The 26,364-nt window shown below is 51.3% G+C and overlaps 1 protein-coding gene across 10 annotated transcripts in view; it reads right to left on the reverse strand.

Moving 5' to 3' along the window:
- The window catches only part of CRAMP1 (cramped chromatin regulator homolog 1), a 65,102-nt gene that overhangs the window by 36,744 nt on the left and 1,994 nt on the right, over nucleotides 1-26,364 (reverse strand). For all 10 annotated transcript variants that reach the window (XM_010387823.2, XM_030924604.1, XM_030924605.1 and 7 more), the window contains exons 2-5: nucleotides 25,736-26,082; nucleotides 13,928-14,121; nucleotides 7,768-7,921; nucleotides 2,111-2,194 (exon numbers count right to left, since the gene is read on the reverse strand). In XM_010387823.2, coding sequence (XP_010386125.2) covers nucleotides 2,111-2,194; nucleotides 7,768-7,921; nucleotides 13,928-14,121; nucleotides 25,736-26,081 — 778 coding nt within the window. In that variant the 5' untranslated portion in view covers nucleotide 26,082. The remainder of the gene's footprint in view (nucleotides 1-2,110; nucleotides 2,195-7,767; nucleotides 7,922-13,927; nucleotides 14,122-25,735; nucleotides 26,083-26,364) is intronic.

Here is a 26,364-nt window from a genome sequence, read left to right on the forward strand (position 1 = left end):
AGAAAGGAACTGGTCATGGAAACCGGCCAAGCATGGCATGCCACCGGGCCACCGTGCCCCACCTCGCCCGCTCCCGGATGAAGGGTGGGAAGCCTGGGAGCAGTGTGCCCCTCACTCAGCAATCGAGTCATTTATTTTCATCAAACTTGAGCATCCTTATGAGGCAGGAGAATAGGGTCTAGAGGCAGGGAACCTAAGGCCAATTCACGCTGACTTCCTAGAACTAAATCAAAAAGAAAACCCCAACTTTCACACCTAAGTAACAAAAGGACCAGATGCTACTCCCTTTGCAATTCCCTCCCCTTCTTTCTGCATGGCAGATGGGAAATTGAAAGTATCTCTGATTGGTTGCAGAAAGCAGCAAGCAACCAGACATTTACATAGGAGTGTAACTGTGTACCTTCACTGCAGCCTGATTGGTTGCTTTCAGCTGGGGAAAAAGTCTTCCCCAAGACTGGGGCCAAGTCTTCCTTTGCAAAGAAGTGTAACTTTGTAACCAGTTTAGTCTCTGATTGGTTGTTTTCCACAACCAATCAGATGCTTGCATAGGGTGTAAGCTTCGTAACTTCACTTCAGCCTTGGATTGCGGGCCACTACTTCATTTACATAGAAGAATCCAACGGGAAACCTCTAGAGGGTGTTTAAAACCCAGAAACTTCTGTAAAAGGGCTCTTGAGCCCCTACATCAGGGCCCACTCCCACCCTGTGGAGTGTACTTTGGTTTTCAATAAATCTCTGCTTTTGTTGCTTCATTCTTTCCTTGCTTTGTTTGTGCATTTTGTCCAATTCTTTGTTCAAAATGCCAAGAACCTGGACACCCTCCACCTCTCAGAAGCTCTAGGTCGGAAACCAGGAACAAGTAGTGGTGCAAAAGGACCAGGCAACAAGGAGCGGATGTGGTCAAGACGGGGTTTTCCTTTCTCTGGGGAAGATGAGAGCTGGGAGAGCTGTGGTGTAAACTCCTTGGGGCCTGGGATGCTTCCCGAGGCTGAGAGAGGGCAGATGAGAGGCAGCAGGAACAGGCATGAGGAGCTGGGACACAAGGCCCACGGACATGGGTGCAGGCTGGGAAAGGCAGGCTGGAGGAGGGAAGAGAAGGAGTGGCTGGATCCACAGGGGACAGACCCAGTGGGGAAGTATAGGAGGGCAGGGCCTTCCCACACACAAATGCCACACTAGATTGCAGCAGCCACCCCACAGGACACAGCAAGGCGTGGAGGGACAGCAAGGGGTCAGAGTGTGGCGAAGGCCGGGCACAGACAGGGCGACTACTCCGTATCTGTCCTCTCGGCCCCACCACCCACCTTGAGCTGTGACATACTAGCTGGCGTGGTGGTGCAGTATCCCACTGACCCTGTGAAGCAGCCCCGTGGGTGTGCACCCCTGCAGTGCCCATGGGACAGCCCAGGCATACTTTCTTCTGTGAAGTCAGGCAGAAGCAGCAGGGCTGAGGGACGCTGGGCACAAGCACCTGGTAAGGCTACATGTCCCTACCTAGAGGTCATGTGAAAAAAGTCTAAAGGGAACCTGGTCCTGAGGAGACGACTGGAACAAATCCAAGCAAGGCCCTGAGTGAGGAAGGCCTGGGCACGTCGCAATGTCTCAGAAGCCCTGGCAGCGCGGCTGCTCTGAGTCAAAGACACTGAGGGAGACTCCACAGTCACATCCAGGGCAACGGCCCTCGACAGAAGCCCTGACTGGTATTTTGGGATGTTTTAGAAAATCTGAATATGGGCAGAAAATTAGGTAAAAAATTAGCTCCTGTTTGGTAAATGCTAAAAGTCTAGGTGTGACCATGGCATCAAGGCTACACAGGAGAAATGTGCTCTGAGGTGAGCCGGTGGAGGTACTCTGGGCTGTGGCGTGACATAGTCGAGTGGAATGCAGAGTGTGTGAACACATGCATGGAGGAAGAGAGCAAATGTAGCCAACGTCAGCAACAGGTCCATCTAAGCCAAAGAGCATGGCCGCCATCATATGCTTCACGTCTTCTATTAACATTTTTTCAAGATAAAAGTTAGAGGGAAAATAGAAGCAACTCTGGGCACTAGAGCCCGAAGGTGACAAGGACAGGAGGAGCCGTGGGCAACCCCACAGGCAGCGTACTCACAGCCCCCGATCTTCTTGCGCAATTCGCCATAGCAGATCAGGCCATACAGTTCCTGGGATGACTTCTTCAGGCCTCGAGAGAACACTGAGAGACAAAAGAGAAAGTGGCTTTAGAGAAGGGAACAGGAGGCGCCGCCTGACTCGGGCGTGGGAGCCACACGCCGGGCTCACGTGGTTTTTCGATCTGCTCCCTGTACCCTGGTCACGCAAGCTGTCAACCACAGGAGACACTGGGCAGAGTGTATAGAACACGGTGCTATGTTTGCAATTTTCAAAATAAAAAGTTAAGCCAAAGTGGGGGGTTAGAAATTTACCTCTAATAGGCAGAGGAAACGTCCCCTGGAGGAGAAAACACAACACTCAGAATAGCTGGTTCTCGTGGAGGCAGTGGATCTGGCCAGCACTAAACCTGTCATCCATCTCTGCACACAGGTGAGGCCAGCAGCTCTGCAACCTGGATGCTGCCTTCCTGCCTCACCTGTGCCCTCCCGTGACAGTGGATCTACACAGCCCGGGCCCAGGCGGGAGGAGGAGCCAAGGACAGGTGCTCACCCCTGCCTGACATCTATTCTCCTTCCTCAGTAAGAGGTTCTGTTTTTTTTTTTTTCCCTTTTCTTTTTTTGGAGACAGGGTCTCACTCTCTCGCCCAGACTGGAGTGCAGTGGCGCGATCTTGGCTCACCGCAACCTCTGCCTCCCAGGCTCAAGAGATTCTCCTGCCTCAACCTCCCAAGTAGCTGAGATTACAAGTGCACACCACTATGGCCTAGCTAATTTTCGTATTTTTAGTAGAGACAAGGTTTCACCATGTGGGCCAGGCTGGTCTTGAACTCCTGACCTCAAATGATCCACCTGCCTCAACCTCCCAAACTGCTGGGATTACAGGCATGAACCACCATGCCCGGCCAAGACCCCTGTTTTATTTGGGAGGCAAACAGGCTGGGACATGGACAGCTGGTTGTGGCTACACCACTAGAAGTAGTGGAGACTTCCAGAAGCCTGCTTAAAGAGCCTGATTTGGGCAGGAGGGTTCCCTTTTTCCCACCCCTCTTTCCTCAAGAGTCACTGCCTGGAGCTGTCACCAAGGACGGCCAAGCACAAGAATGGGAGGCACCTGGGTCCTGCCTGCCCTGGGCGCCAGCCTCTAGGTGTCTCTGCCACAAGACGGTGAATTCTGAGGCATTTGGGCCACTGCTATTTTGCATTTTGTTACTGTATTACAGCAGACCTAATCCTGCTAGGGAAACCAAGTGACAACACAGTCCAGGTCCCTTTGGGTCACTTCACAGAGCAGGGTTCTGAAGGCCATTTGTACCCTCTGTTCTCACAATTATCCTCTCTAGTTCTCTCCTCAAGAGACCGGTTCTCAAGGCTCTAAGACTGGTAAATGGAGAAACAGGCTTTCAAGATATGAGGAGGATTCTGGACCATGGTACACTGCTAAGTACAGGCCAGTTGCTCTCAAAGGCTCTTCTGAGAGAAAGACCTAAGGGCTCATCAGACTTTTTTCCTTTTTTTTTTTTTTGAGATGGAGTTTCGTTCTTGTTGCCCAAGCTGGAGTGCGGCGACGCAATCTCGGCTCACTGCAACCTCCGTCTCTCGGGTTCAAGGGATTCTCCTTCTCCTGCTTCAGCCTCCCAAGTAGCTGGGATTACAAGCATGCATCACCACACCCTGCTAATGTTTGTAATTTTAGTAGAGACAGAGTTTCACCATGTCAGTCAGGCTGGCGTCAAACTCCTGATCTCAGGTGATCCGTCCGCCTCAGCCTCCCAAAATGTTGGGATTACAGGTGTGAGCCACCACGCCAGCCTCATCAGACTTTCTTAAAGGAGCCCATGACTCAGGAAGCTTTAAGATCCACTGTTCAGTAGACAAGCAAAATGTGGCCATCCACCCAGTGGAAAATTATCCAGCCATAAAAAGGACTGGTACACGCTACATCACAAACGAACCCTGAAACCCAACGCTGAGTGAAAGGAGCCAGGCACAGAAGGACATGTAGCATGTGATCCCATTTCTATGAAACATCCGGAGTAGAAAGATCCATAGAGACAGGAGGTAAATTGAGGGCTCCCAGCACCAGGGTACAGGGTTTCCTTCCAGGCAGTGGACATATTCTGCAACTAGAGAGTGGCAATGGCTGCATAACCTTGTAAGTACATTAAGAACCACTAAGTTCTACACTTTAAAAGGGTGAATAATATCCCCATTTCTAAACTATGTTTTTAAAAGTCCACTATTTGAAATGACAAAAAGAAAAAAACCCACAACCCAGAGAGAAGAAAGCAGCACCAGGAGCAAGACAGTGCAGACAAGGGACCCCTGGGGAGTGAGACCCTGGGACAAAGCAGGGCTTCTGGCAGGTGTCCCTGATGCCCCCCGCCTGGTCCCACGGCCTCCTAGGTGGCACCTCATGTTTTGTTCCACACTCAGGGACAGGAACCAAGCTCACCTCATCCAAATTTTGAGTTCGTGAAACAAAATCTCCACCGAGCAATGGACAGCAGCAGGGAGCCGCAGATGTGCATGGAAACCACAGGAGATTAATAAAACGAACACACACGCAAGGCCATGGCTCCCAAGCTGGGGGTGGAGTCAGTCCCTTTCACCCTCCTCACTTGCCACCACTCGTCGTCTTACTCCACCCGACGAGTCAGACAAACCCATGATAAAGTGCGCGCGGTGCGCTCTTCCAAACTCCAAAGCACAGGCCGGGGGCGGTGGCTCACACCTGTAATCCTAGCACTCTGGGAGGCAGAGGCCAGGCGTGGCGGCTCACGCCTGTAATCCTAGCACTCTGGGAGGCAGAGGCCAGGCGTGGCGGCTCACGGCTGTAATCCTAGCACTCTGGGAGGCAGAGGCAGGTGGATTGCCTGAGCTCAGGAGTTCAAGACCAGCTTGGCAACATAGTAAAACCTCATCTCTACTAAAAAATATAAAATTAGCCGGGTGTGGTGGTGGTGCGCACCTGTAATCCCAGCTACTCGGGAGGCTGAAGCATGAGAATCGCTTGAACCTGCGAGATGGAGTTGCCGTGAGCTGAGATTGTGCCATTGCACTCTAGCCTGGGCGACAGAGCAAGACTCTGGCTTAACAAAAAAAAAATAAAACAAAACTCCAAGGCATGCTAAAAATACATGTAACATGAAAAAGTTGCCACTCTGTTTGATGTGCAATGACCGTCCATGGGGCCAGTCACTTCACAATGTCCTGGTGGCCTCCAGCTGGGCAAGTCAGCATCGGGTGCCCCAATGCCGCTGCATGCTGGCATGGAGGCAGGCGGCCCTGCTGAAGAGAAAATCAGGGCCATCAGAGAACTCAGGAGAACAGTGAGCTCAACAAGAAGGCGGCACATCATGTGGGGTCAAGCCAAAGATGCACGAAAAGGAGACACCAAGGCTGCAGGAGCCTGCTGTGTCAGATCAGGAAGAAGAGACAGGGAGAGAGGGAAGCACAGAGGCCCACACGGAGAAGGGGAAAGGACCTGTGTCGCTAGGTGTGACCCCCAGAGAGGTGTGAGGGAGCATTTACTCTTCACCTTCGACGGAGAGAAGGGCCAAAGAGGAATGAGGCCTCCTCACACCAGGAAGTTTAGGATTAGGAGGTTGTTTAACAGAGAAACCACCTGAAGATTAGGAGGTTGTTTAACAGTGACAAAATTAGAAAAGAAATGTTTGCTTTGACTGCCTTCTGAAATTGACTTGGGAGAAAGCTTGGGTTGGCAAGTAGAATGTGCATTTGAACCTCAGAAGAGGAGATGAGTCTACGCCAGGAGCCTGAGGGTCCCAAGACGCTTCCCATCCTGCCTGCCGGTAGTTCAAACAAAGCACGCTGGACCGAAGCTCCTGAAATCCCATCCCTCTCTCTATAACTCGTCTACTAAACAGCTGCCCAGTTCCCTCCGCTGCTGGCCAGCTTCCCCATGGAGAGCTTTTCAAGACCAGCCACAGTGGATGGCAGATCCGCTCTCATGGACTGACTGACTTTTTTTCTTTTTTTTTTGCGACGGAGTCTTCTCTGTCGCCAGGCTGGAGTGCAGTGGTGCAATTCTCCTGCCTCAGTCTCCCGAGTAGCTGGGAGTACAGGCGCGCACCACCACGCCCGGCTAATTTTTGTATTTTTAGTAGAGATGGGGTTTCACCATGTTGGCCAGGACGGTCTTGATCTCCCGACCTCGTGATCCACCTGCCTCTGCCTCCCAAAGTGCTGTGATTACAGGCGTGAGCCACCGCACCCGGCCTAGACTGTTTTTCAAAAGGGCACTAATGAACAGTGCGAAGGACAGATGACACAGGAAGAGGCCGACAGCGAAGTCAGTGCTGCGTGCCACTCTGGAAGGCACGAGGCCACTCACCACAACCTGACATTAATCCCAACAGTCTTGGATGACAGGATCCAACCAGTGCTGAGATTTCAAATCAACAAGTGAGCTGAACATGAGAAGACCAGCACAGGCATCAAATATAGGACAAAACGGAATTGATGTGCCATAAATAGGTGAAGTCACCAGAAAATCTTATGTTAATGGTCACACGGATACCAAAAGCAAACAAACAAAACCGCATTGGCAGCAGACCTGAATCAAGGGGTGCCCCTAACGTGCAGAGACCAACAGCCGCTTCCATGAATCTCCAGAAACAGCAACAACCGCCCAGTGGAGGTTCTTCAGTGGAGAAGTTGTGTGGTGGGCAGGGGGTGTCTGCAGCCCTCAGGGCTCTACCTAGCCACACGGGGGAGCTGGGTCCTGGCTCTTCCCAAAGCTCTGGGCAATGCTGATGCACCATGGTCAAGATGCCATGACCCACCCAGAGGACACCACAGGAATGGCCAAGGCAAAGTACTTTAGGTCACCATGAGGCATAGGCAAGGGCACAAGGAGTGGCAGCATGGCCACAGTCCAGGTACCCTGGGTCAGAACGTGAGATATCTGAAAGAAGGGTCAGAAGGCAGAGGGGGTGCCCTGGGGGTGCATCTGGAAGGACCATGCTGTGCGTGAAGCTGCAGGAATGAAGAGCAGGGCCCAGCACAGGTACACTGCTGGAGAGGTGGTTCTGATAGGCAGAGGCAGGAGGCGGCTAAGCCTTCCAGGGACAGAGATGGTGATGGACAGAGCATCATCCAGAGAAGCCACCAGCAGCCAAAGGGTGCTCTGAGCCAGAAGCCAGAATTGTACCTGGGGAAGACTTGGTCCCATGACTAAAGAAGGGCCTGCACAGATCTGGGTCCCAGTATAGAGGGCGAGAGGCCTAGGGAGGCTGGCCATCCCCCAGGCAGACCAGCGCCAGACACGGTGTCTGCGGCCCAAGCCCCTCGCTAGACCATGGTGCTATCATTTGCAGTGGAGACCACAGGCTTCAAGTGAGCCAGGGACCCAGAACTCACACACACTCAGAGCCATTGGAAACACACAAAACATAGCTCAGAAAAGCAGTGGTAAGAACCCTGGAGCACGGGATGCGAGCCACTTGCTGACAACTTGGTTTGACTTAAGACGGCACATGATCAGTCAAAGCTCTGCAAGGCAAGGAGCCCCAGGCCGAGTGGCTGGTGAGAAAATGCCAGAAAGCAGGTCCGGCGGGCTTGCTGGAAGGTGCGCTCTGAGCAGAAGCTGGCCCTGCCTGTGGGCACCCCCGGGCCTGGCCCACGGCGCACTCACCGTGGTCAAAGTCGATGTACTTGGTGATCTTGTGCCAGGTGCGGTAGTAGAAGTGGCGGACCTGCTCCTTGTTCTTCACCATGCTCGCTGGCTTGCCTTTCTTCTTGTACTTCAGCGCAATGTTGTTCTGAATCGCTTCAAAGTCTTTCCCATGCTGGAAAATAAATTCCATGATAAATGTAGAGGGGTTAAAACAATGTAGCTTTCTGTGCGAGCTGGACCCTTTCCAAGGTTCCAAGAAAGGAGAAAGGAGACAGGCTGTGGACAAACAAGCTGCCCTTCCCAGCTCTTATCTGTGTATGAATTTCAACTTCGATTCCCTAAAACCCTACGTTTTAATCAGGATAAAGGAGCAATGGGACCAGGAACAGAAGGATCAGAGCACAGGGATACCCAAGAGGCAAGCACCCTAGACAGGAGAAACATAAAGCTCATCACTTGGACAAATGGCTTAATGGCTAGAGTTCTTCAGAGACCATGAAATGAGACACCTCCATGAAGAAAAGCTCTGGAAGAGAAGCAATGTAGTAGTTATGGCATCTTAAAGAACATACCGGAAATATCCTTACTGCTTTAATCCAACAAAAAACATTCCATATTCAAACAAGAACAGCAAACGTGAACATTTAGTAAGTGAACCGCACAGAATATACTGATTATACCTGGAGGCCAACCCTTCTTTAAATACTTCTGTGCAAAAGCTGCGTGTGACTTAGATTTTCAGAAAAGAACTTGTATTCCACAGAACAGCCTCACCTCAGTGCTGCTTCAGCCACGGCCATAGAGAACCGAGTGTTTGATCATCTCATCAAAGCCAAGCTCCTAAGTACTGGAAGGGCTCAGCAGCAACCAGCACCCTTAGCGCCCAGGTCTTGGTTTCTAAATACCACTTTGCAAAGGGAAGCTGGGCTCCCAGGAAAAACAGCCGACTGCACAGCAGTGAGCAGCCGCTGAGTCTGGAATGCCTGACGGCACCAACACATGAGAATACACTGGTAGGTGATGGGGACGTGAGAAGAGGACGCAGGAGCCAGCATGAGGCTCCCAGTGGCCAAATGGGGTACCAACGGAGTGAGAAAGCCAACAATGGCATGACGGATCATGACCCCCAGAATAAAGCCAACATCTGCAAGTCTACATGGGTGTAGGCAACAGAGTAATTACACATGTGGGGGAGAAGACAGGGCTCTTCTTGGCACAGGACTCCCAGTCAGCAAACGTAGAAAGAATAAAGGAAACAGAAGGTCCTCACCGTGAGCAAACACCACAGTAACAACTGCTTCGGGGAAAAGGCAGCGATGGCTGCTGAAATCAGTGGGAGCAAAGAATGATGAGAAACACGGTATTTACACAGCCTCAAAGCCAAGCCATGACCCAGCCATGGTGAGACCTGGCGGAGGCCGCCTAAGGGCAGCGACCAAGGCAAACACCACTAGGACGGAGACAGAAAGAACAACATGGGCCGCCAACTGGATGCGCCAAGAAGCACACAGTGTCACTGCTGTGGAATTCTTGATAGAAATGTGTAACACAGAATCATGAGGAAACGGCAGATCAACCCAAACTGACACAAGGGACGCTCTACAAGCCAACACGCTGTGAGTCTCCACAAGTGTTGAGGTCATCAAAGACAAAAAAAAAAACATGCAAACAAAAACCCAGGAGCTGTCCCAGGTTACAGGAGACAGAGGAGTTTGGGCAGCCGAGTATGGCGCAGCGTCCTGGCCAGGCTGGACCTGAGTGGGACCCTAGTTAATCTGAATCCCGCCTGCAAAGGAGCACGGAGGGCCGTGTCTACGCTCATATCCTCACTGCGGCCGCCCTAACGCTGTGGAGGCAGGGTGGAAGGGAACTGCTTTGTGCTGTTTTTGCAACTTTTTAAAAGTCTGAAACGTTTCAAAATGAAAAGTTAAGGGAGCCAGGTAGTGGCTTGTGCCTGGAATCCCAGCACTTTGGGAGGCTGAGGCGAGAGAACTGCTTGAGCCCAGCAGTTTGAGACCAGTTTGGGCAACACAGTGAAACCCCATCTCCACAAGAAACTTCAAAATCAGCCAGGCATGGTGGCACATGCCTGTAGTCCTAGCTACTTGGGAGGCTGAGGCGGGAGGATCATCACTTGAGCCCAGGAGGTCAAGGTTGTAGTGAGCTAACATGGCACTCCTGCACTCCAGCCTAGGTGACAAAGCAAGACTGACTCTCAAAAAAAATTATTTTTTTTAATTAAAAAACAAAATTAAAAAACATGCTCATTAAGGCGTAGTAACTGGGGAACAGGATCCTCAGGGAAACGGGAACCTGGGGACTCGGGGGGGGCTGGCCCCCAACCCTGTCCATCTCAGAAGACTCTTGGCAACTGGGGGACCGTGAGGTGAGCTGGAGGGGCCGGGGGGGGGGAGGTGGCACTGTTCTTGACACATTGACACATTTTAGGATCTGTAACTCCCAGCAACACAGGTTGGAGGAGGTGAAGACAGAAGCTGCGTGGGCTGGAGGGTGGGCCTGGAAGGCTGGCACCCCAGTCTGGGTGCAAAAATGAAATGAAAAATTAAAAACTTTAGAAAAAGTAAAACTTGTTCATTGTTTTCAAAAGGAATGGCAGGTAAAGCATAAAGAGGCGAAGCAGCATGAAGGGCCTTCCTGCAGGGTCCAGGCAGGCCCAGCCCTCCCCACGCTCCCTGGGCCTCAGTGAGAACCACGATGAAGCAACTTGATGGCCTCTGAATGTCACTGCGGGGTCGTCTACTCAAAGGTTCCCTGAGAACCCGGGTTCCAGGCCTCCTGCTCACGTGTTCTTAACCTCTGCTGCCTCCTAAAGTCCCAGGGGCATCTGTGTCGCACCTGCCATGTGTCTCCAAGGCAGCAAGCCCCACCAGACTTTTCCTTATTCTCAGTGTGGCGAGAGTGCTCTGTCCTGAGTCAGGAACCAGATATACAGATGCTAACGGCAATGAGAACCAAAGACAGGCAGGGCTGAAAGTCTGAGGAAGCTGTCTGGGGTGAAGAGACACCTGCAGTGTCCACAGAGCTGTGGAGATGGTAACAGGCTGAGGATGCCCCCGGCTGCCTGTGCACAGACGGGGAAGGCATAGGTGGGGACAGAGAAGGCGAGCACCACGAAGCACAGAGGCCAGAGCTGAGGCTGCAGTCATTGTGCAGACGGTGAGAAGGAAGCACAGGACGCTGGCTGTGTGGCTGTCAGGTAGGAAATCAAGAACTGTATGGCAAAAACAAGCATGGACGATGGACGGATATAAGCAGGAACAGGAACATGAAATGAAGTCCGGGCTGGGTCTGTGCAGACCTGCCACAGAAATGGAAGGGTATTCAGAGGAAGGAGGTGAGTGCCCTGCCACAGGGAGAAGTCTGGATGGGCTATAACTGGACAGGCACCAATCTGAGCATGCCTAGCACTGCCCAAAGTAGGGTGGGCAGGGGTAGCACTCTTGCCTGAGGAGCAGCTGAAGCAGGAGAGAATTCAGTCCATGATCAGGAGTGACCAACTGAGGCCCAGTGATGGCCGTGGGGTCCCTCCATCCAGTCGGGCCCCAGCCAGCCTAGCTGCACCCCTCCCAGGGAGGTATCAAAAAGGCAGCAGTGGCCATGATAGCAAGGCAGGAGCCGTACTTCTCAGAGCAGAGGCCTGGGCCCAGCCACCAACACCCCACAGCTCCAGGGTTCAGTCACACCTGCTACTGGCCAGTCAGCCATACATCAAGACCCCACCAGAGGCCCACATCGTTTTGATGAGACTCACAATGCAGAAATAAAACATGTTAGGTCAGATACAGTGGCTCATGCCTGTAATCCCAGCACTTTAGGAGGCTGGGGTGGGCGGATCACCTGAGGTCAGGAGTTCAAGACCACCCTGATCAACATGGTGAAACTCGGTCTCTACTAAAAATACAAAAATTAGCTGGGCGTGGTGGCAGGTGCCTATGATCACAGCTACTCGGGAGGCTGAGGCAAGAGAATCGCTTTAACCCGGGAGGTAGAGGTTGCAGTAAGCCGAGATCACGCCACTGCACTCCAGCCTGAGCAACAAAAACAAAACTCAGTCTCAAAAAAAACAAAAAACAAACACGGTCCTCTCTCTTGCCCTCGCTCTTTCTCACGTACATACTCAGATACAGAGAACCCACAGCAGAAAGCATTACATGACCAGAACAGCCAATTATTAATTATTATTACTAATTCAGGACTTCAGAACTCCTCAAAAAGCATCCGCCCAATAGAAAAACTCTAAAGAGCACCTTAACCCAATGGGAAGGAAATGAACTAAACTGCTTGAATAAAGGTAAAGGGGGGTCATTAACAAGGAACTCCTCCTCTGCTACTTTTAATGGACAACCACATCTCCTGCTCCCAGGCACCTAGACCTTCTTACAGAGGCTACAGTCTTGCCAAGGAGGAAAGGCCACACCACAGGAGTCATTGTTTCAGGCAAGAATCAGCAATGGTTGCTGATTCTGAAAACATTCCAGGAATCGCAGGTCCTCCAAGACTAACAAACAGCTTAAAGGCATGATTTGGGGCTAAAATCTACACAAAAGCAGCCTCCCTGCTGTACTCTAGAATCCTCAAAGGGAAGAAAAGGAACTCACGAATGTGCTTCAATGACTTCATATCTACTGAAACGGGACTCATGCACCCTTCTCTTCGGACAATCAGAGTCAAGCCACACGGTCACGGCAGTCGGGTCCACCTGGGGTGGGCAGAACCTAACCTGAAGCCCAGGGCGGGGGCGACCCTGGCCATGGCATGCACCATAGTCAAGTCTCACGCCCACGTTTACGGGTGTCTCCTTTTCTAATGCCTCTCTAAATACCTCATTCCAGAGCCTCCATTTCTTTCTTGAGCATTCTGCTTCCCAGGCTTGACAAGACTTCTCCATCACTCCAATTAATTAGCTACTAAAAGAACAAGGCTCCTGGGAGGCCAAAGTGGGCAGACTGCCTAAGCTCAGGAGTTCGAGACCAGCCTGGGCAAAAAGGTGAAACCCCATCTCTACTAAAATACAAAAAATTAGCGGGCATGGTGGCCTGTGCCTGTAGTCTCAGTTACTCAGGAGGCTGAGGCAGGAGAATTGGTTGAACCCAGGAGGTGGAGGTTGCAGTGAGCCAAGATCATATCACTGCACTCCAGCCTGGGCGACAGAGTGAGACTCCGTCTCCTGAAAAAAAGGACAAGGCTCACTGATCATGAACCTACTTCTAATATTGTATGCCAAAGAAGCAGTCTAAAGTATGAAACGTGCACACAGATGTTTACCGCAGACTCACTTACAACAACAGAATCTGGAAGGATCTCAGTCGTCCTTAACCACACAGGAATGGCCAAGCAGAGCAGTGGCTGGCCAGGGCCTCGAGGGCCACCCTGTCCGGTGCAGCTCTTCAACTCTGCACTGCGGTGGCAGCAGCCGCTGACAGTACATCCACCCTGGCCATGGCTGTGCCCCAACACGATGTTTTTACAAAAGCAAACAGTGAAAACACAGGCAAGGAGAACATTTACAGGCATTAAAAAAAATACAGAGCAAAAGAACTATGAAACACCATGAAAAATGCAAGCAATGGTAATTAAAAAGTATGCTCACAATAATTGCAAGGATTTAGAAAACAATAATGCAGGTGAAACTGGCCAGCAGGGAGCACGGGCATTCACTGGGCAGTGGGGTCAGAGAGTGACTTCTCTCTATTTTTAGGACTTTCCATTTTGTCCCAAGTCAGCGGCAACATCTCGTGAGGTTTCTCAGCTACGCTGGCCCCCGAGACAAACACTCCCTTGTGCCTCCCCTCAGAGGCCATCCCTCCTAAATCAGCCCACTCAGCACAAAGGGAAGGCCCTGAGACAAGAGGGCCTTCAGTCAAGAACATCTTTGAGAGACAAGGGGTGAGAATATCCAAAATGAAATTAAGGAAACACACAGAAACACCTCCTCACAGACACCTCACCAGTAATAGCTTCCAAAATCTCAGTGAGGAGATAAAACGGCCAAGGTCAGTGGGCAAGGCCTGGAGCCCACACCCGCCTCGGCCACTGCAGGGGTCCCCCAGGAACCCGCGTTCTAGAATCTAACAGCAGAGAGGAAGCACAGGAGCGGAGGGCAGGGCTCTGAGAGGGATGCCCAGGCTGCCTGGCCGTGCCTCCACAGCCTACTCACCTCGTACAGCCCCTCGAAGAAGGTGTTCTTGTCCTCCGTGCTCCACGACTCCCACTGCCGCCGGACCTTTTTGCCTTCTTCCTTCTCGCCACCAGAAGACCCTAAGTTCCGGGAGGAGGAGCGCGAGCCCCCTGCAGGGGCCGCAGGGGCAACCCCAGACACATTTCCAGACGATGATCCACCACCTTCAGCTCCTTGGAGAGAAAGCACCGTACAGTGATCTGTTCCCGAAAGCTGGCGGGCCGGGCAGGACAGAGGGCCGGAGGGAGGGAAGGGCCCACTGCCCTGAAGTCCCACTCCACACTCCTCAACTGAGGACACTGGCAGGCAGCACCCAGGACACACGACGCCAGCGAGGCTGCTCAGGACTGCCAGGATCTTTACCTGGCCAAATGACCCTCAAATGCTTTTCCAGTTAGAAAAGGAGTAAGATTTTATGTGGGACCGTGCACCAGCACGACACTGCGCTTAAGACGCACTGTCCCAGTGCAGACAGAGATCTCTTCCATCTGCAGACTGAAGCCTCATGTCACATCGCGTGCATGTTTCTTTCGCAAATGAGGTTTTTGGCTGGAATATTCTTACTATCTTCTCAAAAAAGTAGGTTGAGATTCAAGCTCAAGAAAGCATTTAAGCGTGTAAAACACCACCCTCTTTTAGATTAAATCAGTGCTTCAGAGTATCAACCATTTAATGCCTAAGAATCTTTAGTCTTAAATTCCTTATCCTCAATCAATGTCCACCAACAAAATGTGCTGTTCTCAGAATGACCTGGTAACCTTGCAAATCCTACTACAACATCAGTCTCCAATCTCATGCCGAGTCCTCTGAGACCAGGCAAGGAGGGAAAAGCCCAAGACGACCCCAAGGAGGCTTCAACCCCCAGCTGTGAACTGAGAACCCCAGCCAGGCTCCGCCGAGACCGGGGGCAGAGATGTGGCAGGAGTCAAAGACCGCAAATGAAAACTTTTCATGGCCTAACACACTCCTCCCACCCATCTCAGCTCCTCCTTGCATTGGGAGCGGGAACTGTCAGGGTATCCCTGTGATAACCAGGGTTCTCTTTTTATGGAACTGCAGGACCACAAAAAGTTGGGAAACCTTCAAACTCTGAAACAAAAACGCTTTAAAAATCAAAAGCCGGCTGGGGGTGGTGGCTCACTCCTGTAATCCCAGCACGTTGGGAAGCTGAGGCGGGTGGATCACTTGAGGCCAAAACTTCGAGACCAGCATCCCCAACCTGATGAAACCCCATTTCCACTAAAAATATAAAAATTAGCCAGGTGTGGCCATGCGCAGTGGCTCACGCCTGTCATCCCAGCACTGTGGGAGGCTGAGGTGGGTGGATCACGAGGTCAAGAGATCGAGACCATCCTGGCCAACGCGGTGAAACCCCGTCTCTACTAAAAATACAAAAAATATTAGTTGGGCGTGATGGCACACGCCTGTAGTCCCAGCTGCTCAGAAAGCTGAGGCAGGGTAATCATTTGAACCCGGGAGGCAGAGGTTGTAGTGAGCCAAGATCACGTCACTGCACTGCAGCCTGGCGACACAGCAAGACTGTATCTTAAAAAAAAAAAAAAAAAAAAAAATTAGCCAAGTGTGGTGGCACACGCCTGTAGTCCTAGCTACTTGGGAGGCTGAGGCAGGGGAATTGCTTGAACCCAGGTAGTGGAGGTTGCAGCAGACCAAGAAGATTGCACCACTGTGCTCCAGCCTGGATGGCAGAGCGAGACCCTGTCTCCAAAAAAAGAAAAAAAAGCAAAAGCCAAGCAAATGTAGATTATTGTAAAGATGCTTTCCTAACGAGATAACCACAGGCTCTTCCGTCCAGATCCGCTTCTGGGTCAACCCAGAAGGGGGCCCTGCCTGGGCAGCCACATGCAGGCTGGAGGCTCAGTGCCTCACCCGGTGGTGTCTGTCTTCAAATTTGGAGGAAGAGGATGCAGTGAGCAGAGATCGCACCACTGTACATCAGCCTGGGCAACAGAGTGAAACCCAGGATAAAAACAACAAAAAAAAAAGAGCTTAAAAAAGAAAAAAACCTCAGCCTCTCAGTCACGCCAGCCCCATTTCTGGTAGTCAATGTCCACATGCGGCCATCATTGTAGAGAGAGCTACCAGACGGTGCTGCACGTGAATGTCCAGCATTCATAGCCCACTGGCATGGAATAAACAATGCGTTCCAAGTGTGTCCCACCCAGCCTGCTTTCTGGCTGCTCCATTCCCATCCTGCACAGACAACAGAAACAAAACTCAGGTATGCAAATGCTCTGCGCTACAAACCAGGCTAATCAAATGCCTGACATGTTATCTGGCCGTGCTCATTTCTCACCAAACCTGGACTTAATCAACCTGGTGCTTCCCCAGAACCTGGGGCTTTCGCAGATGATGGACAGGTACAGATGCCACTGGAAACATAACTCTTCAGTACAGGAGCGTGGATTCCTCACGTGGAGTCACACTTCAGCAAGGACTGCTGTCCACCTCTGCACCACCCACAACAAAGGCTTGCAGAGCCATTTTCAGGTTCCTAAGAAACACTCGCCAAACTATCTTTTTCTAAGACCACAACTTGCTAACCAGCCCTGCATTACGTATCAGGTTTATTTTTGCTAGCCCACGTTGACATTAGGTATATCTGAAAAAGTAACAGACATAAATTTCCCAAAATTCCATAATCCAGATGTCTTGCTAAATCTTACTGGATCACAGCACTGGTGATCCAAGACAAGGAGAGTGAAACAGTAAACACTAACAGAATGGAGTGTCTGAGCTGGACGGGTTCTCAGAGGTGGAGAGGAGGCAAAGGCACACAGGAGAGGCAGCTCTGACGAGGCTGGTAAAACAGCACCCATTCCTCAGAGGAGTAGGCCACCTCCCAGCAGCCCGAGGCTGGTGCGAGGTGCTCACCCTTTCCTTCTGATGTTTTAAATATGACACATTCTCAGTAGAGGAAAGTAAAGCAAGATGTACATTCAGAAAAGAAGGCAGGCCTGAGGTTGGGAGTTCAAGACAAGGCTGGACAACATGGTGAAACCCTGTCTCTACTAAAAACACAAAAATTAACCGGGCGTGGTCGTGGGTGCCTGTAATCCCAGCTACTTTGGGAGGCCGAGGCCGGCGGATCACTTGAGGTCAGGAATTTGAGATCAGCCTGGCCAATATGGTGAAACCCCGTCTCTACTAAATATACAAAATTAGCCCCGTGTGGTGGTGTGCACTTGTAGTCCCAGCTACTCCGGAGGCTGAGACAGAAGAATCACTTGAAACCAGGAGGCAGAGATTGCAATAAGCCGAGATCGAGCCACTGCACTCCAGCCTGGGTGGCAGAGATTGTCTCAAAAAAAAAAAAAAAAAGCAGATTGCCAGGCGTGGTGGCACACACCTGTAGTCCCAGCTACTTGGATGGCTGAGGCAGGAAGACTGCTTAAGTCCATGAGTTCAAGACCAGCCTGGGCCATACAGGGAGACCTTGTCTCTACAAAACAAAAGAGACAAAAAACTCCCAAAAAACATGACAAGAAAGCAAATCGCCCCAAGTAACCTTTTCTAATATTTGGTGCACATTATTCTAGACTTGGAATGCTTTTTTGTTGTTGTTGTTGTTGGACAAGGAGTCTTGCTCTGTCACCCAGGCTGGAGTGCAGTGGTTCAATCTTGGCTTACCGCAACCTCTGCCTCCCAGGCAGTCAATTCTGGCACCTTAGCCTCTCAAGGAGCCAGGATTACGGGCACACACCACCACACCTGGCTAATATTTTGTATTTCAGTAGAGATGGGGTTTCACCGTGTTGCTCAGGCTGATCACGAACTCCTGAGCTCAGACAATCCACCGGCCCTGGCCTGCCAAAGTGCTAGGGTTACAGGCACGGGCCACTGCGCCCGGCCTAAACTTGGAATATTTTTTAAAAAAGAATCACAGACTTCAGAGCAGAAACGGACGGTGGCCTCCGGTTTACCCCTAAAATTTCAGGGGCAGAAGCGGCTTCACCGCTTGACCTCGGCTCACTCAGTGACTACAGCTCAAGAGAAATGAAAATAGAAAGTGAGACCAGAGACACCTGGTAGAATACAACAATGACAACTTGGGCAAGGCCACCCTCAGCTCAGAGAAATTCAGATGAAAACAAAAGGTGATGATTGAAGGAGAAGACAGAGAAGCAACAAGAAAAATGAGAGAAGAAAGGCAAGAGATGGAAAGAGAAAACGATGTAAACAAAACTAGGTGGGCTTCTCAGGGTGCAGGACACCCAGCGAAAAGCAGAAGGCCAAAGCCAGGTCCACCTGTGACTGCTGCTGAGACCACAGAGGCTGAGCATGGTCTGCACAATGAGGAGAACTATCGAGAAGCCTGCAGGAAGTAGGGTGCAAAAGCAGGATCCTCAACAGTGCGCTCTTTGAAAGCAAGAGCCGTGTGGGACTTTCCCACGCCCAGGCCTGATCCCAGGCCTCACACATGGCAAGTGCTCAGTGACAGCACAGGGTCCCATGGAGCCCAGATAAAGGGTCTCCTTATGCTCCCTCTGCCCCTCGGCAGCCCCAGACAGCACATCCCAGGCTGCTGGGACCCAGGTTCTCCCAAATGGAACCCGCCTTCCTGCTTAGCCCACGTCAGTGCCACAGTTCTCCAGAGGCCACACTGCTACCTAATTTCCCATTCCCATCTGCACCACGTACTTCCCAAGCCAGCTCTGTGCTGCCCAAGTAGACAATTTCAACAGCCTCTTCTTGGGGCTCCCAAACCCCAGCACCTGCTGAAGCCTGCTGTGCAGAGTGTGCAGTGAGGGCACAGCCATGTGGCCCCAGTGCACCCTCCCAGCTGCTGACCCCTCTACCTAGCTCCAGACAGGCCCTACTACCTGCTCTTTGCAACACGTCCTCTTCCTCATCACATGTCCTGGGTTGGCCTGGAATGCCACCACCTGTACCCCTTCATATCACCTTAAGAAGAAAAATTATCCATATCTTTCAACTGGTGAAGCTGAGGCACGGGCTGAGTAGGTCACCCACAAAGCCACACAGCTGCTCAGTGCCCAGCAGGCCTGGAAGTAACAGAACCTGTATTTAAATGGCGCCTTTAAAATGCATTCAAATGCCCTGCTTCTTCCTGTCCTCGAAATGTTCTGTCCTCGCAACGTGTAGCTATCTCCATCTTACAAATGGGGAAACTTTCACAAGTTATTAACAGCAATATGTCATTTAAAAAAAAAATGAAATGAGGAAACTGAGGCTTTAAAAGCCCCAAAGTCAGCAGTCAGCAAGAACCCGGCAACCTTCTCACTCCAAATCCAGGCGTTTCCCGTGCTGTGCCGTCGGAACAGCTCTGAAAGGCAAGCAGCACACACTGTCCTGTCACAGAGCTGGAGGATCAGGGTCGTGGTGTGGGGGACACCGACCTCAAAGTCCCTCCCTCAGTCTGGACAAGGCGAGAAGTTAAATGACTTGCCCAAAGGCACGCGGCTAACAGACAGCCAGAGCTGGGCCTTTGGAAGATGTCTGTCTCTGGGCGTCAGAGGTCAGATGCAGAAGCCCAGTGACACCCTGTCGTTGTCACTAACATCAATTCACTGTCCTGGAGCACTCTTTCTGTGGTTTGGTGAACTTCCTTCCGAGGGTTAGGAACAGTAAAATCAAGAGTGACAGAAGACCAACTAACTGCGAGGAAGTCAGTGACTGGTCTGGAGGCGAGGGGACTGCAGTGAACACACACGTCTCCCCCATGCTTCACTCATTCTCAGCTAGAAAGGCACTGGTGATACCCGCTCGTGGAAAGGCATCTCCAGACTGGACCACGCCCCAATCCCAGCACAGGGATAGGTCCTCACGGCCTACGTCTGCAGCATAAGAGAGCAGGGACCCTTCCCAGGAGGCCAAGGATGGCGCAGAAACTGCAGAGGTCCGACGCATCCACCTCCAAGTCTCCTGAGGCATTCTGTGCCTCTCCTAACACAGGGCACTGCATCAGATGCGGGTGCCGGCAGCTCCGGTCTTGGAGCCGGAGTTGTGGCTGAGGGCTTTGTGGACACCATCTCCACCAAGGTCACATGGCGGGATCCTTCAAGCAAGCCAAGTTGCAGGCAAGGTGTCACCTCAGATGAGTCCTGAGCCTCCCCTACCCACCCCGTCGTCATGCACGCGCAGTGCTGTCGCTCCATCCTATACGACAGGCAGTCAGTGAGCAAACGGGAACCCCTCCGACCCCGCATCGTCCCATCAATCTAAAGATCTGGTCCACACTCCAGGCGTGCCTGCAAGAGCCCTGGTCAGGGTCGCCAGACTCTTGAGATGTTCTCTTTCAGGTTCTGAAGCTGACCTGAAACCTGATGGTCTCCAGAACACCCCCTGGGAGTCACTCACACCATCCCCTTCTCTGCCGGGACTCCCACCCTCAATGCCTGCAAGACTCAGTGTCCTCCTACAAGCTCTGACCAGCACCGTCTCCTTGAAGATTCTCCCCTTTCACAAATATTTGAGAGACACACAACTATAACTCCACTGTTTCTATAAAAGCGTACACCCTCTTCATCAAATACCAGAAGATTTCTCATTGTATCCTCTAAGTATTTCAAGATATCCCAACTAAACTACAAACTCCTGGAAATGTCGCATCTTTTCAGTGTTTCTAACGTGGTTCTTTAGTGTTAAAAATGCTGTTGTGCCAGGCGCGGTGGCTCACGCCTGAAATCCTAGCACTCTGGGAGGCCAAGGCGGGCGGATTGCCTGAGCTCAGGAGTTCGAGACCAGCCTGGGCAACACGGTGAAACCCGTCTCTACTAAAACACAAAAAATTAGCCGGGCGTAGCAGCCTGCGCCTGCAGTCCCAGCTCCTCAGGAGACTGAGACAGGAGAATTGCTTGCACCTGGGAGGCGGAGATTGCAGTGAGCGGAGCTCGCACAACTGCACTCAAGCCCAGGCGACAGAATGAGACTCCATCTCAAAAACAAAACAAAAACAAAAAACAAAAAACAAAACCCCGCTGTTGTTACTTATGTGACAAAGAGCTTCTACACACAACTTTATACAACAACGTTAATTTTCACATTTCTGATTTAGATATCTGGAAGCATCTCCCTGTCATCCTGATATCCTTATATAACCCAAAATAAGACACAAAAACGAAAATCGAAAAGTCTACTTCATTAGACAACTTCACAACAACAGACACCACAGAAACTAGTTTTAATATCAAAAATATATAGGTATTTGAAAAGCAGCTCAGCCTTCAAACCAATATTCAAATGTTGCCTTACCTACTTTATGTTTTTTAGTTTTGTTTTGTTTTTGAAACAGGGTCTTGCTGTGTCACCCAGGCTGGAGTGCAATGTCCACAGCTTACTGCAGCCTCCAACTAGCAGCCTCAGGTGATCCTCCCACCTTAGCCTCCTGAGCAGCTGGGACTACAAATATAATCTTTTGTAAGACATCTTTTTGAAACATCTAGAAACTACAATCAGTACACAGATTATACAAAATATAAAGAGTAAATTGTGCACAGTTGTTTACCGATTCCTACACACAAACGACTGTCACTTCAGACTATATTACCCTATTTTGGACATGGTGCATTTCCCCATCCATGATGGAACTGAAGTTCTTCGGAGTGAGTGAGGGGGACCAAAATAAGCAGAGGCTCTCTGTCCCCACCCCCAGTGTTCTCTCATCCCATCTGCCCCAACAGAGCACCAGCATTCCTGGACTTCTACTCACCCCACAGGTAGGCCCCTTACCCCGCCAGCCTGTGCAGCCTCCCCCTACAGTTCTGTAATCTTGAAGCTGCATGCATTTTTCATGGCAGAAACACCAGATGCCTGTTAAACACCTTATGGCTTAAGGCAGGTGTTTATATTTATATTTATTTATTTATTTATTTATTTAGAGACGGAGTCTCGCCCTTGTTGCCCAGGCTGGAGTGCAACAGCACAATCTCGGCTCACTGCAACCTCCGCCTCCCAGGTTCAAGCGATTCAGAGGCAGGTATTTATTTTATCCAAAAGGTGGACTAGTTTGTCCAGGGCTGGCCGGACCATCAACTGGCTAAACACGGAAAGGTATCAGGACCCTGCCTCGTGGCCAACGTCTTTCCGACGGTTTCTGCGGCTCTAAGCCAAAGTCTCCCGTGCGTCCCAGGGTCACGTGGGTGCTGTAGCAGAGCTGCAGGAATGCCTGTTTTGGGATTTCTGGCCTGCAGCTTACCTTCTGTTTAGGTTGAGCACGTGACTTAAACAATCTACTTCAGGTTCTGCACTCATTTAAAAGCAAAATTACATAGATGCAAGATGCCTGGCACCCAGGCAGTAAATCACAGCTACCAACCCTTTATCAACGCAAAAAAATTTAAATTTGAAATTGTACTAGAAAAAAAAGCATTTTTCATTAGAGTCAGTAAACAGTCTCTTCTTACAGAGACAGAAAACACACTTGCATGCACAAAAGTCAAACAAGGAGACTTTCCTTTACTCCACAAGTCCTTTCTTCCAGATTCACTGTGAGAGTCTCCGGCCCACTGAGATTGAAATTGGCAAGCACAGTAAGTAATCAACCAAAGGAACTGCCAGTGATTGAGCTATGTATTCCTTAGGCATAATCGAAGTTACATCTTTTCCAAGTGAAAAATTGAAAAATGAAGTATTGATCGTTTCCTCACTGACAGATGCTCACCACTCCAGATGCAGATTTCTCCAGAATGTAAGAGGATTCTCCCCTGAGCATTGTTCTGAAGGTGAGCTAAAGAGTGTTGCGTGGCAACTGCCACCACCTGGCCTTCTTTTCTGACGGGTAATGGAAGTGACGACTGAGCAGAGGTCTCTCCAAAGACTGGGGTCAGAGGCTGTTCTGGGCACAGTGAAGTGCCTCCCAAGGCACCGAGGAACCTGAAAGCAGAGAGCAGCGGACAGGCAGCCTTCCTTCCTGGGAAGCTCTGAGGCAGACAGTGGCCAAGAAGTTCTGAGATGCAAAGGAGACCCACTTCCTACTCCTCTCCTAAAAGCCACCATTATAGCTTAGTTTATTATTTGCTTAAAGATATATTTGCGGCCGGGCGCGGTGGCTCAAGCCTGTAATCCCAGCACTTTGGGAGACCGAGACCGGCAGATCACGAGGTCAGGAGATCAAGACCATCCTGGCTAACACGGTGAAACCCCATCTCTACTAAAAAATACAAAAAACTAGCCGGGCGAGGTGGCGGACGCCTGTAGTCCCAGCTACTCTGGAGGCTGAGGCAGGAGAATGGCGTAAACTTGGGAGGCGGAGCTTGCAGTGAGCTGAGATCCGGCCACTGCACTCCAGCCTGGGCGACAGAGTGAGACTCTGTCTCAAAAAAAAAAAAAAAGATATATTTGCTTGTGGCCAGGTGCAGTGGCTCATGCCTGTAATCCCAGCACTTTGGGAGGCCCAGGCAGGTGGATTACGAGGTCAGGAGATCAAGACCACCCTGGCTAACACAGTGAAACCCCGTCTCAACTAAAAATACAAAAAAGAAAAAAAAAATTGGCCAGGCATGGTGGTGGGCGCCTGTAGTCCCGGCTACTTGCGAAGCTGAGGCAGGAGAATGTTACGAACCCAGGAGGCAGAGCTTGCAGTGAGCTGAGATCACGTCTCTGTACCCCAGCCTGGGCCACAGAGCGAGACTCCATCTCAAAAAAAAAAAAGAGATATATTTGCTTGCTAAAGTGGGATAATAGATATGTCATGAGGAGAACAAATTCTAATAAATTTGCATTTTATTAATATTAAAACATAATGAAAAGTCCCACGCTTCTCCAAGCCACACAACAGGACGAGAAGCAGAGAAAGAAGTGCCAGCGACCTGAGCGTGAGCCAAGCTCAGGAAACCTTCTGCACTTTGGCAGGCCACTCTCAACCATACAAACAAAAGCAAGCCTCCCCTCATCCCAACTGCCAAAACTCTACCTGATCACTAACGTCTTAGCAGGACTTCACTTATTCATACATGTAGCCACGGACACGTCTGAGAGTGCTTTCACACCAACGCGCCATTTCATTTTAGCAGCTGCCCTTCAAGGAGCTGAAGCAGCTGCTCTCGTTCCTTGTCTCACAGGTGAGCACACCCGACAGAGACGCATCTCCAAGAGGGTGAAGGGGCAGAGCAAGGTTGGAGACCAGGGGCATGGGGGACGAATGCCGGCTGGACTTGAGGTCCAGGGCTTCTGAACCATGAACAACAAACCTTTGAAGGAACCATGGAGCTTACATGAGCTTAGACATACCTGTAACTAGCAATAAAAAACTAGTAACAAGCAAAGCCACTCATGTTTGCCAAATTGATCAGCAACTTTCACACCGAAATGAATTTTTTTTTTTTTTTTTTTTTTTTTTTTTTTTGAGACGGAGTCTCGCTCTGTCGCCCAGGCTGGAGTGCAGTGGCCGGATCTCAGCTCACTGCAAGCTCCGCCTCCCGGGTTTAGGCCATTCTCCTGCCTCAGCCACCCGAGTAGCTGGGACTACAGGCGCCCGCCACCACGCCCGGCTAGTTTTTTGTATTTTTTTAGTAGAGAAGGGGTTTCACTGTGTTAGCCAGGATGGTCTCGATCTCCTGACCTTGTGATCCGCCCGTCTCGGCCTCCCAAAGTGCTGGGATTACAGGCTTGAGCCACCGCGCCCGGCCCGAAATGAATTTATATGAGGCAAGTTTTAAATTCTGAAACATGCTAAATTACCTTATATTTACATCTGTGAATAAGTATACTTGTTTCAGAATTCTTTACCAATGTGTAAGGCCATGATTCCGGAGGCCAGCCTTCTTTGGTTGAGAAAGAGGCAGGAGAACTGGGCTCAATGGAACACAGTTGGCACACATCTCCAAAGGAGGTTCTCCATTAGTTCCTAATATATTTCCTTTCCAAAACTACCAGGACCATTCACGGAATTTAAATGACTATTTCCCAAGGAAGGAAGTGAAAGATTTTTTTTTCATGTGAAACTCACTGGAAGTTGATGTTATATTTGCTATTTATACAAAGTGCTGCACATGTGGTCGGAAACAAAAGGAATCAAAGAGCCATTCACCTGTGTAAGGAAAAGCACAAGCCTGAAATAGAAACAAAAGCAGACAACAATGAAGTACTGGCACATGGAGAACAAAACTAACATGTCGTTTTCTTATTATCTTGGTAGAGACCCCAGCTAAGTAGCAACATTCGCCATCACCTCAGAATACAAGGGCGAACACTACAAACTGTTGCTTGTTCACGTCAATCGTTTTCACCACTCTTTCCTTTCCTTGGCAGAGAAGTCAACCCCAGTTGCAACTCAAAGGGCCCCATCTCTATGCCCTTCCTACTCTCAAGCCAGGAGTTCTTGAAGGAGGGGACAGTGAGTCCAAGTCAGACCCCAATGATCCTTTCTCCGCTTCTTACCCATCTTCCCCCAGTGAGTTTCAAAAGCCTGCTCCTTTGGTGCATTTCCACCGCCTGATGTCTGGGAAAGAGACACAGCAGGTACTTTTTTCTCTTCCCCTTTCCCAAATATTGTCCGCTGTTTGAAACAGACAACCAGAGAAAACCAGCAGTGATCCTTTGGGAAGGAAACAGCTTTAAGGGATATCTTCACTCCCCCCAAGAAAGGATACTCACTGCCTCTTCAAAGAGTTTAAATATAGAAAGTCGCAGCCTCTTCTAAGGAGAGAGGGGACACATGCCCGATAAGTGCCACCCAAAGTGAGGGCCTCAGTGCAGGCCGCGGGATCGGTGAGCTAGGGTGGAGCCCGGCTGGGGCGATGGGTTCCTCTCCCCCGCGGCACATCCCGGAGAGGGGCTGGGGTCTCCCAAGGTGACGGGTCGCCCTACCTTTTCCGCGAGGCCCCGAGCCACCGGCGTTGCTGCTCCCCAGGGCGCTCGGAGGGTCCTTCCTGGGCCTCTTGCTCTGCGGCCGCACGCTGGACCGGAGGAAGTGGTGCTGGTCCTGGGGGCTGCCTTGCGGTGGGGAAGACGCTTGCGGCGCGCCGGGGGGCGCGGGGGCGCCGTCGGCGCCGGCCCGGGGGGTCTTCTCGTCCCTCTTTGTGCCGCTGCTCTCCTCGGCCGCGTCTGCGCCGCCGGCCCCTTCTCCTTCCAGGGACTCCTCATCGGCCGCCCGCTTGCCCAGCTTCTTGAGCCCGTCCTCCCCGCTGCCGCCGTCGCCCAACTTCACTGTCATCCTGCGGCCAGGAGAGGGGAGGCGACCGGTGAGGCGGGCGCAGGCCGGGAAGTTTAGCGGCCCCGACGCGCTCTCAACATGGCCGCCGTTGTTTGTTCCAAATCCCCTCTCGGCGGCTCGGCCCGGCCCGCCCGAGCCCGCCCGAGCCCGCCGCGGCCCCTGCCGCCCCCACGCCGCCGCCCCCGGCTCTGCCCACCGGCCCGGGACCCTGCTGGGCCTCCCCGGAGGCCCCCTGGCCGAGGCCCGCGTCCAGACGCCCAGGCCGGCGGCGGGAGGGCGCGAC

The sequence above is a fragment of the Rhinopithecus roxellana genome, chromosome 20, assembly GCF_007565055.1.
Source record: "Rhinopithecus roxellana isolate Shanxi Qingling chromosome 20, ASM756505v1, whole genome shotgun sequence".
Lineage (NCBI taxonomy): Eukaryota > Metazoa > Chordata > Mammalia > Primates > Cercopithecidae > Rhinopithecus > Rhinopithecus roxellana.